At 54.6% G+C, this 16,760-nt stretch overlaps 1 protein-coding gene across 6 annotated transcripts; it reads left to right on the forward strand.

Moving 5' to 3' along the window:
* The first annotated feature begins 339 nt into the window (after positions 1-339).
* Positions 340-12,852, forward strand: GDPD2 (glycerophosphodiester phosphodiesterase domain containing 2). 6 transcript variants are annotated; one of them, XM_034441698.3, is made up of 16 exons: positions 340-1,082; positions 3,278-3,413; positions 3,720-3,823; positions 3,967-4,060; positions 5,402-5,461; positions 5,712-5,810; positions 6,835-6,928; positions 7,292-7,437; positions 8,385-8,467; positions 9,129-9,279; positions 10,154-10,369; positions 10,482-10,633; positions 11,090-11,237; positions 11,384-11,466; positions 12,056-12,084; positions 12,434-12,852. In XM_034441698.3, the coding sequence occupies exons 2-16, from the start codon at positions 3,312-3,314 to the stop codon at positions 12,484-12,486; spliced, it is 1,614 nt and encodes a 537-aa protein (XP_034297589.2). In that variant the 5' UTR covers positions 340-1,082; positions 3,278-3,311; the 3' UTR covers positions 12,487-12,852. The 6 variants fall into 6 exon arrangements, with proteins under 6 accessions (XP_034297589.2, XP_087733746.1, XP_087733744.1 ...); XM_087877620.1 differs by having other exon boundaries at positions 826-931; XM_087877618.1 differs by having other exon boundaries at positions 863-1,082; positions 3,230-3,413.
* The last annotated feature ends 3,908 nt before the right edge of the window (positions 12,853-16,760 follow it).

Genomic DNA, 16,760 nt, shown 5'->3' on the forward strand with positions numbered 1-16,760 from the left:
CTCTGGCTTATTTAGGGGCGTTTATGGAAGGGGTTGGGATCACACAATGTGCTACGGCCACCTGAAAGCCACAAGAACTCATCTCCACCTGTGCTCAGCCAACTTAGTGGAGGGGGAAACTCCAGCCCACACACACACACACACCCTTGTGCGGTGGCCACGAGCTTCCATTGTGCAAGATACAATGGGGAACCACCTTGGATGTTTCCAAGCAGAAAGTTGGCGTATGACCCGTTCAAGTAGCCAAGCCTGTTTCTCCACCCTACCTGTTGGCCTGAAGCCGCCCAATGCAGGGTTAGGAGAGGCCAAGCAAAAGGGAAGCCTTTCTAGCAAGCAGTCGTCTTCTGCCTGAGTGGCCCCAGAGAAACGAGGGTTGACCCCCAAGGGAACAACTAGTCCAGAGGAAACACACTGAGGTGGCTTGGCCACCCAGAGACCGAAAGAGAGTGAAGGGAGAAGAGTGAATGGATCGAGAGGAAAAGGAGATGGGTGCCCTTACTCACACAGACCCAAGATGTAGCGAATGGGCTGATCTAAACAGGTTTAATCATATTTTGGTACTTTTCAACTTCTTTAGTTTACTTTTTCATGTGGAGTAAAATTGCACAGCTCCAAAAGAGAAGAGTGTGACACGGGACAAGTAATATCCGGCTGTGAGATGTACTCCGTGGGACCCCCGAATGGAGCAGGAGCTGCCCACCAATCCCCACAGGGGGCCTGAAGCGCTGCCAAGAGCCACAAGGCCACTTAGCTTTCCCTGCATGACAGGCAGAAGCTGGTAGACAAAATAGCTTTATTGTGATCCTTAACGCAGCCTTGCAAGTACAAGGTCGCTTAAGTGCCAGAAGACTGAGCTCCAACTGGGGGAAACGAAGAGAGAGAGAGAGAGGAGGCGGCACCCACGCGGGATGCCAAGCCAGAAGCCCCGCAGGTGAGAGTAGAGGAGGAAGAGGAGGAGGAGGAGGAGGGAGCCGGCGGCAGCAACAGCAGCCAGGAAAAGCGCAGCGCGGAAAGAGAAGCCGAGCGCCCGCTCCCTCCCTCCCTCCCTCCCTCCCTCCACGAGGACTGGAGCCTTGGCCGAGGTGAGTGACCTGGGAGGCGTCGGCTGAGCGAAAGGCGCGCCAAAGGGAGGGCGCGGAGGGCTTGCGGGGAGGGGGTGAGCTTCACTTGGGAGCCTTTGGGGAGCCTCGAGGCTCCCCTTCCGCTGGAAAAGTTCCGCTCCGCGGCTTCTGTCTTCGGGAGGGCAGCGGCGCGGCTCCTCCCTCGGTCTCTCCCAGAGAAACTGGGGAGTCCGCTCACGTTCCCAAAGTCGCGATTACGCCCCGAAGAGCGTTTATCCCGGACCGGGACCAGGGAGGGAAGAGCAGCCGCCCCTGCCGCCCCAGAGGCGACTCTGGCCGGATCCTACCTGGTTCCTCTCCGCAGGAAGGTAAAGTTGGAAAGTTCGGGAAAAGTTTTTCCAAAGGCCCAAGAAAGTAGCCCGACTGACTGGCGCATCTTCAGAGGAGAGAGAGCTTTGTTCGGCCCCTGCGCCAGGGTTCTTGCCGCGAAGGCTCCGGCCAAGGTTCCATAAAGTCTGGGGGGGGGAGGGAGCCAGGGCGGTCTGCCCCCCCCCCATTAAAAAAAATCCCGGCATTGCAGGACGATCGTTCGGCACGGAGGCGGCGGCTGATTTCGAGTTGCGGAGCCAACTTCTCTTTCCCCAGCCCCCCCCCCAGCCCCCATTTCGCTGTCCTTGTGCACCAAGGCCTGACGCCTGGGTGGTCACCATGACAACCCTTCCCCAGGCCTAAAGGCCCGGGCAAGGCGGGAGGCCCCCTGCAAAGGCTTTTGTGATGCAGTCCTTGAAGGGGCCCTTCCGTGGGAAGAATGCTGCTGCTGCTGCTGTGCCCCCCCCCCTTCTGACCCACTTCTTGGCACATGCAACACCTGCAGGGTATGAGGGGTTCCCAGAGGGGTCTGCAATCCGGGAGTGAGAGGGACGGGGGGGGGCTCCCTCACTGCTGAGCTAGGCTGCTCTCCCACCCCTCCTGAGCCAGCTGCAGCAAAGAACCCTGACACCCACCCACCCCCGTTGCCAGTTGCCCTCCTAACATGCCCATCGGCCTCTGCAAGAGGAGGGGGCAGACGCCTGCCGGTGGGGCTGCTTTAGCTGTGGGCAGCTGAGGAGGACTGGGGCTGCTTTGAGATGGTGGCCGTTAGGGGTGAGTGGGGAAAGGCCCAGGGGCAGGCTGGGGGTGGGAGGCAGGGCGTGGGGGTGGGGGTGCAGGATTGGTATTCGTGCCTCTGACTTGAAGGCTTCAGTGCAGGGGCCTCCAAAGTTGGCAACTTAAAGACTTGTGGACTTTAATTCCCAGAATTCCCCAGCCAGCATGTCTTGGGGAGGGGCAATGGCTGCCTAGGGAATTCTGGGAAAGTCCACAAGTCTTTAAATTGCCGCATTTGGAGGTTCCTGCCTTCAGTCCTCTGCAACTGGGGCAGACTTAATTAGCATCCATTGTAGTTTCCACGCTGCTGTAAAGCAGACTGAGAGAGACCTGGTCTAGTCTTAGCAGCTCCATCCAGCTTGCCTGTGGAGCGGTTTCAGTCTTACTAGTTTTAATCTCTGGGTTGGAAAAAGAATCCACGTTGCTAACTTGCCTCCAGAGTTCATCTGAGGAAAACCCCAATATTAATAATTTGGTTTGTGATAGGAGATGTAGGGAATTAAAGCAACCATGTTTAGGGCACAGCAGGAAGGCCCCTCCCTGCCCCCCCTCTCCTCCAGGGGCAGGGCGAGGGTGATTCCGGGCGCTTCCTTTGCGGGCACAGAAGAGGCTGGGCTCCCTCGCCAAAGGCTGCCCCCAAGCCGGATTTTCAGCAGGAGTTTTTTCCCTTCCACTTTCCCTTTTTCCCACCTGGGAGAAGATGGCGGGTTAAACAGCTTTCCAAAGTGCCTCCGTGCATAGCGGGCTTGCCCCAACCTGCAGCCTTGGGGTGGGGTGGCCGGGCAGGGCTCACCTGGCCAGGTTGCACAGGTTTCCGTGCCTGGTTGGGATCGGCTGCTCTTGGAATCTGCAGATGAGTCAGGGGATCCTGTTGAACTCGCCTCCCGCAGCTCACCAGACGGTCCCTGCAGTTGTGGGTGGATGGGAAAGAGGAAGGGGGCAGGAGGGGGGGATTCTGATGAATGAGCAAGGAGGAAGGTCTGTGGAGGCTCCTTCCTTCTCCTCCTGCCGGTCTCCCCCAGGACGCCTGCCTGCCGGGCCCACCAAGCTCTGCCTGCTTTGCCTTGCAGGGCGGGGCTGCCCCTCCCCAAGACGTGACCGGCCATGGCGAAGGAGAACGGGGGCTGCCAGCGCTTCTGCACCACCTGCCTGCTGGGCCTGTTCGGCTGCCACTGGACTCACAAGAAGGGCCTGAAGACAAGCAAGGTGTGTGCGCTTACAGGGAGGTCTGGAAATCCCCCCCCCCGCTCTACGGAGTCCTTGGAGGAATGGCGGAAGGCCCACGCCATGCCCCTGTCCCCTCCTGCCTTTTAGGGTCCCCCAAATAAGCTGGGCCTTGATTAACCACTTGAACTGCATGGGAAGCACTGAAGGGCTGCAGATGCCCCCCTCTGGCCAAGGGGTGGGAGGGGAGCTGACTGGGAGGATTCGGCTCTCCCACCTGAACCTGCTTGGGTGGAGGGTCCCAGGCTGGCAGTGTCAGCTGAGCCGCCTCCTCTGCTCCATCCTCAGTGTGACTACGTCTGGTTCTTCCTGCTCTTCTGCATCGGCCTCCTTGCTCTGGCCTGGCTGTACGTAGCCCTGGTCACCCTCAACGATTTCCACAACTTCAACGAGTGAGTAGAAGGCACACACACCCCGTCTCTCCACACACACACACACACACACACACACACACACACACACACACACACATTGTGCCCCTTTCTGACCTTTGGGTAAGTTTTATCTGCCCTCCCTTCCCCCCCCCCCCGCACAGGTTCATCTTCCAGAAGACAGAATGGTGGCTGGACTGGTCCGTGGTGATGCTCTCCGTGACAGCTACCCTGGTCACCTACTCCTCTCTGCTCCTGGTAGGGCCCCCCCCTTCGTCTTTCCTCCCCCTCCCCTCCTGGCCAACTTGCAGTGATTAGGGGGTGAAGTTCCCCTGGTTCTGGGGGTTTCTGTATCACCCCACCCCACCCCATTGCTGATGGTTTTGGGAGGATTTCAGGATACCTCTATGCCCATGATGGTGAACCTGTGGCACGCGGAGCCATATCTATGGGCCCGTGAGCGTTGTCCTAGCTCAGCTCCAGCGTGCATGCGTACACCAGCCAGCTGGTTTTCAGGTCTTTTGGGCCCACCAGAAATCGGGAAACGGCCATTTCTGGCCTCCAGGAGGGTGGGGGAGGCCATTTTTGCCCTCCCTAGGTTCCTAGAAAGCCTCTGGAGCCTGGGGAGGGCAAAAACAGGCCTACCGAGCCCACCGGGCCATCACGTGCCAAAAGCGGGGGGAGTGCAGGTGGGTCGCGTGGATTCACGGGGGGTGGGGCACATTGAATTATGGGTGTGGGCATGTGCACACTCAACCCCCAGTGCTCCCCCCCTCCACTTTTGGCAGGCGATGGCAAGAAGGTCAGCCATCACTGCTCTGTGCTATAAACTAAATTCTGACCCTCAATTTGGACTCAGTCATTCATGGGGAGGGAGAGGGGGGAGGAGTGTCACAGCAGCATCTAACAGAATAATCTCGGCCATATCGAGGGGCCGATATTATACTGGCACAAGGGAGCACCGATTCACCCTGAAGAATGGGCAACCACGTTTCTCCAGTTCAAATTGGACAGACTTAGGTGGGCAAACCACACACACCCACACCCAGAAGACAGAAGAGGGGAGAGGTTAGCATTTGGGCATCTCAGGCTTGGAGAGTTACAGTAAATGGGCAGACAAGAAAAGGGATGCTCACTTTGTAAATCAGGTCTAGACGTTTCCTTTTCTTGGCGTGTGGTAATCTTCACCCACCTTGACTGGTCTACCTGGGATTAAGGGAACTGGGTTGTCCGACACATCCAGAAGGGTGAGATTTGCATAAACTCTGCCTCATTGCAGGGTCTTTCCAAGCGAGGTCATCCCATCCTGTCCTCCTAAAGCAGGGGTGAAATCCAGCAGGTTCTGGAGAACCAGTAGCGGAAATTTTGAGTAGTTTGCAGAACCGGCAAATACCACCTCTGGCTGGCCCCAGAGTGGGGAGGGAATGGAGATTTTGAAGGATCCTTCCCCTGCCACGCCCACCAGACCACACCCACCAAGTCACGCCCACAGAACCTGTAGTAAAAAAAATTGGATTTCATCACTGTCCTAAAGGTTTTCTTGCCCCGAGCAGCTATATGGAGTGAGGACATTCAGATTTTCCTTCCTTTTCATCCCAGATTTTGGCACTCTGCCTACAGCTGTGCCATCAGCCCCTGAAGCTGCATTGGCTGCACAAGGTAAGGCTTGCTTGCTTGCCTCCTTTCCTTTCGTTGGGCAGAAGCCATAAGGTTTTCTGCGCTGCTCTCTCCGTGATCCCCATTGGGTGGGAGGCTTCTGAGGCCTCCCTGGGATGCCCTCTGCTTGATCGTTCCCTTGCCAACACCCACCAGCGGGTGTGTTGTCCACAGAGGACCTCCTTTCCTTCCTGGAGAGGGGTTCTTCGGGTGACTTCCTGGACCTTGAAGGTGCCCTCTCTGTTTCTTCCAGGGCTTTCTGATCCTGACTCTGCTGATAGCAGTGGCTGCTTTTGTGGGGCTGCAAATTCAGTGGTCGGAGCAATGGGAGAGTGCCCACATTGCTCTACAGGTAAGGGCCCTAAGAGAAGCCCAGGGCTGCCCTTCCCTGCTTTAAGCCAAGGCACCTGCAGAGTTGTCTGTCCAGCTGTTCTTGTTCTCTGTTCCCCCTCTGTTAGGGGACTGGAGGCTAAAACGTATGGGGAACGGTTGCAGGAATTGGGTATGACTAGTTTAATGAAAAGAAGGACTAGGGGAGACATGATAACAGTCTTCCAATATTTGAGGGGTTGCCACAAAGAAGAGGAGGTCAATCTATTCTCCAAAGCACCAGAAGGCTGGACAAGAAACAATGGGTGGAAACTAATCAAGGAGAGAAGCAACCTGAAGTGTCTTTTTTAACCAGTGGAATAACTTGCCTCCAGAAATTGAAGGTTTCAAAAAGAGATTAGACAGCCATTTGTCTGAAATGGCCCAGGGTCTCCTGCTTCAGCAGGGGGTTGGACTAGAAGACCTCCAAGGTCCCTTCCAACTACGATTCTGTTCTTGTCCCACCTGCTGGCTGAGCTGCAGCAGGTGACTTAGCATCTCGTACGTGGAGAGATGCCCAGCTGGGGCCCCAGAGAATGGAGGCTGGGCAGCCATCAGATGGGCATATCTGAGGTCTGGATGAGCACCCTTTTGGGCTAATGGTCAGACCTTTGGCTCCATGAAATTGGCAGGCTGGGGGCACTGAGTGATAGACAACTGTGTGCCATTTAGCAGGGGAGACTCTCCAAGACAGGTATGCCTTGCCATAGGATCATAAATCCTTGTGTGAGGACCAAAAGGGCCAGGAAGTGGGACGTGGCAGCTTCTGGTTGAGGGAGAGCAGCAGGAGAGAGAATTTCAGAAGGACTCCGTTTGCCAAATCCAAGGGATGTTGTGGCTTTTCCTTCAGGGAGTGGGGGTGGAGCCCCCTCCTGACCCAGCTGCCCTTCTCCCTAATCCTGGGAGGCTTCAGAGCTTCTGAACTGTGGCCTCTCTGGGCCAGCCTTCCCTCGGTGCCAACTGCGGCTCCCTTGGAAAGGCCAACGCCTTGTATTGTATCCTGCCAGGCGACCGGCCCCTTCCTGCACATTGGAGCCGTGGTGGGCCTGACGATGCTTGCCTGGCCAGTAGCAACCTGCTTCTACCGCCTCTCCCGTGCAGGTACTGAGGGTGGGGGATGGGGGATTGTTCCTTGGGCTCCGCCCCTGGGCGCCTCTTCCAAGGTGAACCCTAACACACAGGCACAGCTTCTTCCTGAGCTGTTAAAAGGATGCCTGGAAGTTGGGGGTCTCGGATGTTGGGGGTCCCCAAGTCTGTGATGGAGTTTTTTCCTTAAACTGTTGGGACAGCCTTGAAGGAGAAAAAACATTGTGGGCTGGCAGATTTCAGCCGGATGCTAGGAAAACCTTCCTGAGCGCAAGAGCGGAATGCAGACAGCTGATGTGGGGATCCAGTAGCCGACTTCAAGGGGACCAGGGGGCCCCACTGACTGCTTTGGGCCCTCTTCCATTTGTTTTGCTGCAGCACTCCGTGGGGTTCTCCTGGTCTTCTATCTGGGCACAATGCTGGCTTTATACCTGGCCCCCCTGGGCATCGACTCGCCCTGCTTCCTGGAGCACAGCCAGCTTCCTCCCAAACCAGCTCTGTTTGGGCACCGTGGGGCTCCCATGGTAAGTCCCTGGCCCTGGAATGAGGCCAGCCAGGCTCCCAGGAGGGCGACCCTGCAGAAGACCTTCCAGAAGCTGGAATAATCTGAGTGCTTCTCCTGATCTTGGTCACAGAGAATTGTACAATGCAACAGTGGAGCAGCTGCTGGAAGATGCTCACCTTCCTGGATGAGTGTCTGTAATTTGGAGAAAAGGGGAACTGTCTTCAGCTATCTTCCCCAGCTGTTCCACTGGTTCTTTTCACGCATGTGCTTTGCACGCAATCGTAAGCATGTTAGGTTTCTGGCCAGCTGAGGTGCGGCAATCCATTCTGCTGCACCAATCAGCTGGGCTAAAAAGCAAGGAATAAAGATAGGAGGCGGGCAGGAGGGCCCAGCTCCCAGTGAAAGAGAACCGGTTCGGTGACGTCACATCGTCATCACTACTGGCTTGGCCGAACCGGGCTGAACCAGGAGCAATCCTCCACTGTTCCAGATGTGTCTATGAGCCCAATGTCTGTACTGGGCGGGGGGCTGGGGGGAGTTGAAGCCCAACATATCTGGAGTGCCCCAGGTTGGAGAAGCTCTCTGGGGGTCTTCCTTCTGAACGCAGCAGGCCTGTTTCAAGACAGATGTGTCCTTGAAACTGCAGCAGCTTTTCCAGGCTGACTTTCTAGCCTTGCTGGGATTTTTCTGCCTTTTCCTCTTGGATTAAAATGGTATGGCGTCTCCTGCTTGTGCAAGGTCCCTTCCAACTCGGTAAGACATTGGGAAGATGTCCCAGCTCCACCTCTTTTTCCTAAGGACCCTCCGACCTGTCAGAATTGCTCCATCTGCAAGATGATGTGTGGAGCCCCCTCCTGGAGAGCTGGGCAGTGGGCTCCACAGGCTCTGGCTAGGGGTCTCAAGAGGGGGGTATCCCAAACACACCCACCCACCCACCCGCTTCACCTTCATTCCCCCTCTCACCAGCTGGCACCAGAGAACACCATGATGTCCTTCCAGAAGGCCATCAATTGTGGCCTCAGCGTCTTAGAAACCGATGTCCGGGTGAGGTAAGAGACAGGCTGAACAGCTGTGGCCCTGTTGGAAGATTTTTACAGGGTGGGAATCAGGGGTGAAATTAAAAAAAAATCCCTTACCAGTTCTGTGGGCGTGGCTTGTTGGGGGGAGGTCATGTGACAGGGTGAGCATGGCCAACTCGACATCACTCACATCGAGGGGCTCCTCACCGGCCCCTCCCCTCCCAGCCACTCCTTGTTGCAAATGGCAGGAGAATGGGGAGGGGAACATTCCTGCCTACCATCCTTCCCTCAGTCTGTGCTGAGATTGAGGAATGGATGACAGGCAGAAAAATCCCCTTCCCCATTTTCCTGCCTTTCACTGCTCCCCCACCCCCTCCCCCTCCCGCTCCCGGAGACTACCTTAAAAGGGACAGGCCGCAGCGGCTCCGTTCTGAATGGTGGGAGAAAAGTTAGCATTCTCTCTGCTGCATTTAACATTGAATTCTGTGGAATATCAAGCTGCCAGAAGAGGGTGTGGGTGGGGCCAAGGAGGGGTAATTACTACCAGTTCGGCAAACTGATGCCCATAATCCCTAGCAGTTCGCCCGAACCAGTAGGATTTCACCCCTGGTGGGAATCCAAATGCTGCCTCATCCCCCAGACAGGAAAGAAAGGTCCAGGATCCAGGTATTTCCTTCTTTTCTCAATCCAGTGCCGATGGGATCCCTTTCCTCATGCATGATAAGACCCTTTTACGGACCACAAATGTCCAGGAGGTCTTCCCCACCCAAGCCCACGCCAAGGCCACCGCCTTCAACTGGACGCAGCTGCAGCAGCTGGATGCTGGCAGCTGGTTTTTGCAGGTGAGAGCAGGATGGGGCCCCTTGATCCAAACAAGGTTTGATTAGGATTGGTTGGGCTGAACATCTGGCTCACTCGTCTAGATTTGGTTGATTGGGGGGGGGAGTGTGAACCACCTTGGATTCTCTGGAGAATCCCTATTAGGGAACATCTGGGTCAGAAAGCGGATGGAACAGGGCCTGGGTCCTCATTTTTACAAGGGGAGTTTTCTGCACCTGCACAAAAGCAAGTAGCCACCCAGGAAGGACATGGTGGCTGAGGTCCTTACCAGGGGTGAAATCCACATTTTTTTACTACCGGTTCTGTGGGCATGGCTTGGTGGGCGTGGTGTGGTGTGGCTTGGTAGGCGTGGCAGGAGATACTGCAAAATCTCCATTCCCTCCCAACTCTGGGGCCAGCCAGAGATAGTATTTGCCAGTTCCCCAAACTATTCAAAATTTCCGCTACCGGTTCTCCGAACTGCTCAAAATTTCCGCTACCAGTTCTCCAGAACCTGTCAGAACCTGCTGCATTTCACCCCTGGTCCTTACTCATGACAAGAACCTTCCATGCTCTTCTTAACTCTTGGCCTCTAGGAGTTTCTTTTTCCACTAATAGTCATCTCATTTTTCTTGCTACTCCGCACCTAATAATTGGGAAGGGGGAGATCTCCCCTCTGGCAAATCCACAGGTCTTTTCTATCAGAAATCACATCTTAGGGGTGTTAGGACTAATGGAAGGGCAGACTTAAACCCCTTCACTGATGGGACAACCTCCTGTGCACTCCAAGAAGCTGGATTTGCATGGAGAGTCCAGTAGCCCATTGAATCCCGGTGCGTGATTTAACCTGGGTTGCCGTACAGCCGCTGGGCTCACCGCCTCCCTTTCCTTTGCCAGAAGCATCCCTTCCCCACAGCCTGGAGCCTTTCAGAGGAAGAGACGGCCCAGGCCAGGAGGCAGCGCGTTCCGTCTCTGAAGGAGCTGCTGGCGGAGGCCAAGGGGCACCAGGTGTCTGTCATGTTTGATCTGATGCCACTGGAAGACCCCCACTACGAGCGCCTGGTCAACATCACAGTGGAGACCATCCTCAAATCGGGCATCGACCAAGAGCTGGTGAGTTTTCCCTGTGGCGAGAAAGGCAAGTCTGTGGCCCTAGAACTGGAGATTCTCCTGGCCCTACAAATGGTGAGTAGGCCCTGCTACATCCTCCCTCTTCCCCAACCAGATCCTCTGGCTGCCTAATAAGTTTCGGAAGGATGTGAGACAGTGGGCACCCGGGTTCCAGCACATCTACGGCCCTGAAAGTTTGGACAACAAGACCAGAAGGCTACCACGAGTCAACCTAGCTTACCAAAAACTGAGCAGCAGAGAAATCAGGTTAGAGCTGGGGGGGGGGCGCAGGGAAGCTCTTTCTTGGTGGGCACATCCTGGCCAGATCTGAGGAAGGGGGGGGGCTTTATACAACTCTGTCTTTCAATCCCAGCTCAGCTTTTATGAAGGCAGATAGTTGGGAAATGTGTCGGGTATGGAAAGCAAAGATCTCTGAAGCCCCCCACCCCAATCGACAAATGGGAAGGGGAGGGCTCAAGCAGAGCAGGGGGCTCAACATAACTTCCGTCCACCCCACCCTCAATAACCAGTTAGCAAAAGTTGCAGAGCAACTGACAAAAGACTGTGTCATCTTCAGGTCCTTGTTGCACGGGGAGGCTTCGGACTCCCAAAGGCTGGGATGTAGCTGCAGCCTTCCTCAAGCCCTTCCATGCAAATTGTGCTATTATGGGTTGGTTCTGACCCCCACTTTATTGGCAAACTCCCCCCCCCCCACTTCTGCAGGGAATACCACCGTAACAATATCTCGGTCAACCTGTTTGTGATAAATGCTCCGTGGCTCTTCTCCGTCCTGTGGTGTGCTGGGACTACTTCGGTCACCACCAATGCCTGCCAGGTGCTACAGAAGATGCAGCACCCCCTCTGGCTACTGGTAAGACCACTGGGGGCAAGGGGGGGGCTACTGCTCCGTCTGCTGCAGCCCACTCTGACTCCCTGGGAGAAAGGGCTTAGCCAGGCAGCTGTCCACCCCTGCTTCCATCGAGCAGCCCACCCTGACATGCCGTTTCTTTCGCCCAGCCTCGTGCCACCTATCAAATGATCTGGATTGTGACAGATTGTGTGTCTTTCCTGCTGGTTCTCTCGGCTTTCTTGATGCTGAAGTGAGTACCAAGCGAACAGAGGTGAGGAATCTGAGTCAGATAATAGGGCTTTTTCCAGCTTGCAAGCTCTGTAGTTGTGTCTTCTCAAGTAAGGGGTGTGGCTGCTACCATCACCTTTATGGAGGCTTGCCAATGCGCCTAGAGCTTAAGTCTACAGTTGGTGTTAGGTCTACAGTTGGAGACCCAGCCTTTCTACTAGAAGGTAGACGAGAAGCACCTACCGAAATCTTGCTCGGGGACAGTGTGCCCCGTCCTCACCCTGGACAGTTTAAGATGTGTGAACTTCAACTCCCAGAATTCCCAGAGTTGGAAGTTCTAGGTTCAGGGTTCAATTCCCAGAGTTGAAGACCGTACATCTTAAAGTTGCCACGGTTGAGAAAACCTGGGTTCTGTAGGATTTGAGTTTCTCGGATGGGTCTTTTCGTTTTGAAAGAAGTGTTGTGGTGCCCTTGGGTGGAGCTCCGCATGACCTGGTCCAGCTGTGTCACAAGCATCAGAAAGGCCCCGGTTGCTCTCCAGCTGCCCTTCCAGGTGCCGACAGGCTCACTGGACATCATTCTGACATGATTATTTTTCCCCTCCTTTACAGAAGGTGGTCTCGGAAAAAGGACTCGAGAGGTAAAGCGGGTACTTTGGGAAAACGGGGTATTTCTACTCTGCTGTAGAAACAAAATGCCACTTTGGCACACAGCAGCTGCCCTGGCGACCAAGGAAGAGGGTACAGGCAAGGGGAAAGGCTCTCACAGGCATTTGGGGGGAATTAAAGAGCTTTGTGGAGGGCTGCATATTCCTTGCCATCCTCCATTCTCATCTCCGTGAGCAGCTTCAAGCGAGGCTCGCTGTTCCTTGAAGGAACGTGGCTTCAGCTGTACATCCCCACCTCTGCCGAGCCCCAAAAAAAAGACGCAACGGAGTCCAGCGAAAGCCAGCCAGCCAGCCCCTCACAGGCATCTCCTCCCGCCTGCAGGTTCCAGCTCCGATGTGCTCCTGACGAAGATCCACAGCCTCTTGTCCGAGTGAGGCAGGAGCGTCCAGAAGCTCCGGGCTTTGCCCTCCCCCCCCCCCCCCCCGCTTGCTACTCTTGGCAGGACTCTCCTCTTTCAAATGCTTCTCTGGGAACAGCCTGTCCTGGGTGTTTGCTGGCAGCGGCTGCTGGGATCTGTTTCAGGGGCCTGTATTGCACAGCCTTCAAAGGAGCAGCTTGGAAGCTGCGTTTCTTCTTGGAGAGCCGAACCCGGAGCCTTCCCAGATCCTGGAACTACTGCTAGAGCCTCAGGACAGAATTAGGCAGCTACCGACTCTCCTGCGGGACCATTTTTCTTCTTGATGGGGGGCTGGGGGGGATCTTGGAAGTGCCCAATAAAGCTGTTTGTACAGGCTGGGAAACCCGGAGCTGCTGTGAACACTTATTCCTCTCCCAGGGGGCCCAAATAAAGCGGGGGTGGGTGGGTGGGGGGGACACCTTTTCAATGCACAGCTGCCTCGGGTGTCCTACCTCTAGCAGCTTCCTGCCCCAGCCTGTGTTCTGGCAGCCTAGCTGGGTTCAAAGGCTCCAGGGTGGAGAAAGCACGCTAACCTCACACGAGCCAGGCGGTCTGGGCACCAATGGCTGCGCTCCTTCCCATGTGGGAGTGTGTCGGATTGCAGGTTCAGCCCCAAGGCTTTTCCAGGAACAGCGTTCAACAGCAGAGCGTGCAAAACCACAACACCCAGCAGGCAAGTGGCCCAGGCTGCCCCAAGTTGGTTCTTTTAGGAACAAAATGCTACTTTCTCTGTATGTGTTAATAATTCACTTTTTTAAAAAAAAAAACAAAAAAAAAAACCCAGCTCTTTTTCTTCAAGCGGTGATGACATAACAGGAAGTGAATTTATATTGATTTCAAAATGGACGGGGGTCAAAAGCTTTACAGAAAATGCTGGGGAAAAACTCTAGTTGGGTGAGGCCCCTCGTGACAGGTGATCTCCTTATTCCGAGAAAGGCGGCTCCTTGTTTAAGAAATATTTAGCAGCACGGCGTTCGAATGGAATCAGCCAATCTATTAACTCATGAGTCAGACGGAGAAAGTTCATCCAGGTAATTCAGACTTAATTAGAAAAATTAAGGAGCTGAAAATGAAGAGGGAGAGCAATCGGAAGCAGACCGCTTATAGCGATAAAATGTACACACACACACACACCAGTGTAAACTAGTTTATATGGAACCCTGAAAACAGGAAAATCCATCTTGGCACAGTGCCTCCTGCCCCAAGAACTTCCTCCGGGACACGCACCAAGAACTTTGCCAGAACAAAGCAGGAAAGCAACGTCAGGTTGCACACTTCGACACAATGGCCAAGGTTATACCTCTCCTGAGCTGTGAACCCCCAAGTTCAGCTCACCCTGGGCCCCCTCCCAATAGGAATAAAACCCACTGCATGAGGGTGGGCAGCTCTCCATTGTCCTGAATGATGCCCAGGAACCCACAAACCACCAAGGAAACATGGAGCTGCTGCCATGATGGCCAGTAACTCCTAGGGCAGTGCTAGCCCCTGCTCCTCTGTCCAAGGGCTGTTTACCGTATTTTTCGGAGTATAAGATGCACCTTTTCCCCCAAAAGTGAAAATCTGGGTGCATCTTATACTCCGAATGTAGTCCCACCCAGCTTCTCAAACGGAGGTTTCAGAGGCTGGAAAAAGCATCAGAAACGAAGCTTCAGAAAAAAAGCCTCCAAACGGAGCTTCAGAGGCTTTTTTTTCTGAAGCTCTGTTTCGGAGGCTTTCAGAGGCAGGAAAAAGTTTTTTCTGAAACAGTTTCAAAAGTTTCAGAGGCAGAAAAAAAAGCAAGGCACAGAGCTCACAACCAAGGAACCTGTTGCTAAAATTCACCTCTGGGAACAGCTGATTGGGGGTATTCCGGGAGGCCGATCCACCTGCCAATCAGCTTCTTTCTTATTTTCCTCCCCCAAAACTATGGTATGTTTTATACTCCGGTGCATCTTATATGCCAAAAAATACGGTAATCTTTCCTGCACTGCAACCCTTGACCAGCAGGGGACACTGTCTCCGATTCCTCAGGAAAATCAGCCTGTCCAGAAGAGAAATGTTGGGGTATCCCCATCATTTCTCTGGACTGGAAAATGTTAAGTCACTGAATCCAGAACTTCCCTAACTAAAACAACGCCAAGCCTTGAGCTAAGCTCTCCCCCCAGAGATGAAACCGTTCTGGCACCCAAAAGGATGCAGCTGGTTATTACGAGGTCTCTCATGCCCCCTGCAGACCCAGGTTGGCCATGAGGAGACCCTGGAAAAAAAGTCTGCCTGAAGATGCCCACCTGTGACCCTCCCCCACACCCCAAGACTGCTTCACTTGGGCCTGGCTGCAATCAAGACCCCAGGCCGCCCCAAGACCCCGTTTGCTGCCCAACTGCGTGATATTCTAGCAGAAACCAGGCATTGCCACTTGCCAGCTCAATTCCTGCCAACATTCATTTCCCATTAACCAGCATTTAGAGTTTAAGTGTGCGCGCGCGCACACACACACACACACAGAGAATTCCCTTCGTGATCTCCAGCACAGACACTCTTTCCAAAGGCCACTGCCAAACTTCTCTTGCAAATTGTAAATGGGAAGTACAAGATGGAGACAGAGGATTATAAAGGTTTATTTGTCACATTTTGCCCTCCAGCAAATCCACAAAAACTGGGGGGGGGGGAGAGGAGGGCTGGGGCAAGGGGGAGAGAGAGAGAATGTCTGGACAGTGATCCTGTTGCAGGAGGGGACACAGCCTTTATTTGGGAGAGGGGGTGAGTCAAACCTTGGGGTGGGTCCAGCAGCTCCTCTCCAGGTCCCCAAGGGACAGGCAGGAGAGCTCCAACCCCACAGCAGGCACACACCCCCTCCTCACTCTGCTCTGGAAAGAGGCCGGCCGGAAGGTTCCTCCTCAGGCCAGGCCCGGGTGAGGACCTCCAGGCCCCAAGGCTTTGGGACTACAATGCCCAAGAAGCCTATCGCAAAACCAAACATGCAAGCAGAATTGATGTATAACTGCATGAAGGCGGCCTTGGACTCCTACCAATATCCTGATGGAAATAGCTCATCAAGCCCCCAAGATCCCCGTCTCTCTTGTCCTGGATCCCAGCAGATCCCATTACTCATGCCACAGAAGACCCATTGCTGCCTTCATCTTTCCTCCAAAGAGAAACATGCTCTCCTTGCAAAGCAGGGTATCCCAAAAGCAGGGGGTGGGGCAGGGGAAGGTTCCTCCTTTACACAAGGCAGAGATGACTAAAACCCACCCGAAGGTTCCGATACCTTCCTGGGGCAGGATGACCCAGGGACCCCCATTAGCACAGCTGTTAAGAGGGGGGGGGATTAGATGCCTGGCAATCTTTACAGACTGATATTCAGATTGCAATTTACGTCTCTATCTCTGGTCCCAAAGGTGCTTTTTTCCCCCAAAAGGCAACTGAAGAAGCTTCCTAGATGACATGTTTTCAAGGAGAAAACCAAGGAAGTCCAGTTGCCTTTTGGGGGAAAAAAGCACCTTTGGGACAACCATCACCTGGATGACTGAGGATCTCCATAGCTCTGCATCTCTTCTTGCAGCTCAATGCGAGGTTCTCTCTGATCCCAATCAGGATCCCTTCTCTCTACAATGCTCCATGCAAACGAGGGGAGGGAGCAGTGCATTCCCATCATTAGCCAGTCCTTGCTTGGAGAAAGCAAACTGGCAGAACAGCTTCTTGGCAGTGGGAGGCCAGGGCACCCTCTCTCCCGGTTGGCACCCCTTTCTTCTCAACTGGGCCAGCTTCTCTGAAAGTCCCCATTCCAAAGCAGGGCAGGCGAGGGGCCTCACGAAAGAACTCCGAGGGCCGGCCTGGATAGATGGCTCTGCCCCTCTATGGTGGGACACAAGCAAAATCTCCTGCACACCTTTGGCCTTTCCTCGCATTCAGCAGCTGCAGGAAGAGAATGGAAGGACGCCTGGAAACTGCCTTGCCGAAGGATTTTTCAGGTTACACTGAAGCCCCACCTTCTCCCGTTCAGCCCTGCTGGGAAATACCCAAGCATGCCCAAGGGCCCACCCTCTCTCCCCTCGTCAAGGAGAAGTAATACTGGAAAAATGGTCTCTGATGCTCTTTGTTTCTGCAGTCCTCCCTCCCTCCCCCGGTCTTTTCAGGGCAGGCCAGATCACCTGAGAACATGCTGGATGCGAAGGACAAAGCAACTGCCATCCCTGCCACACTCTGAGTATTGCCAGCCAGGCTATACAACAAGCATACCCGGCCACCCCCGAGCTGTCAGTCAGCAGGCAG

Source organism: Pantherophis guttatus, chromosome 12, assembly GCF_059756535.1.
Source record: "Pantherophis guttatus breed Tessera chromosome 12, ASM5975653v1, whole genome shotgun sequence".
In the NCBI taxonomy this organism is placed as follows: domain Eukaryota; kingdom Metazoa; phylum Chordata; class Lepidosauria; order Squamata; family Colubridae; genus Pantherophis; species Pantherophis guttatus.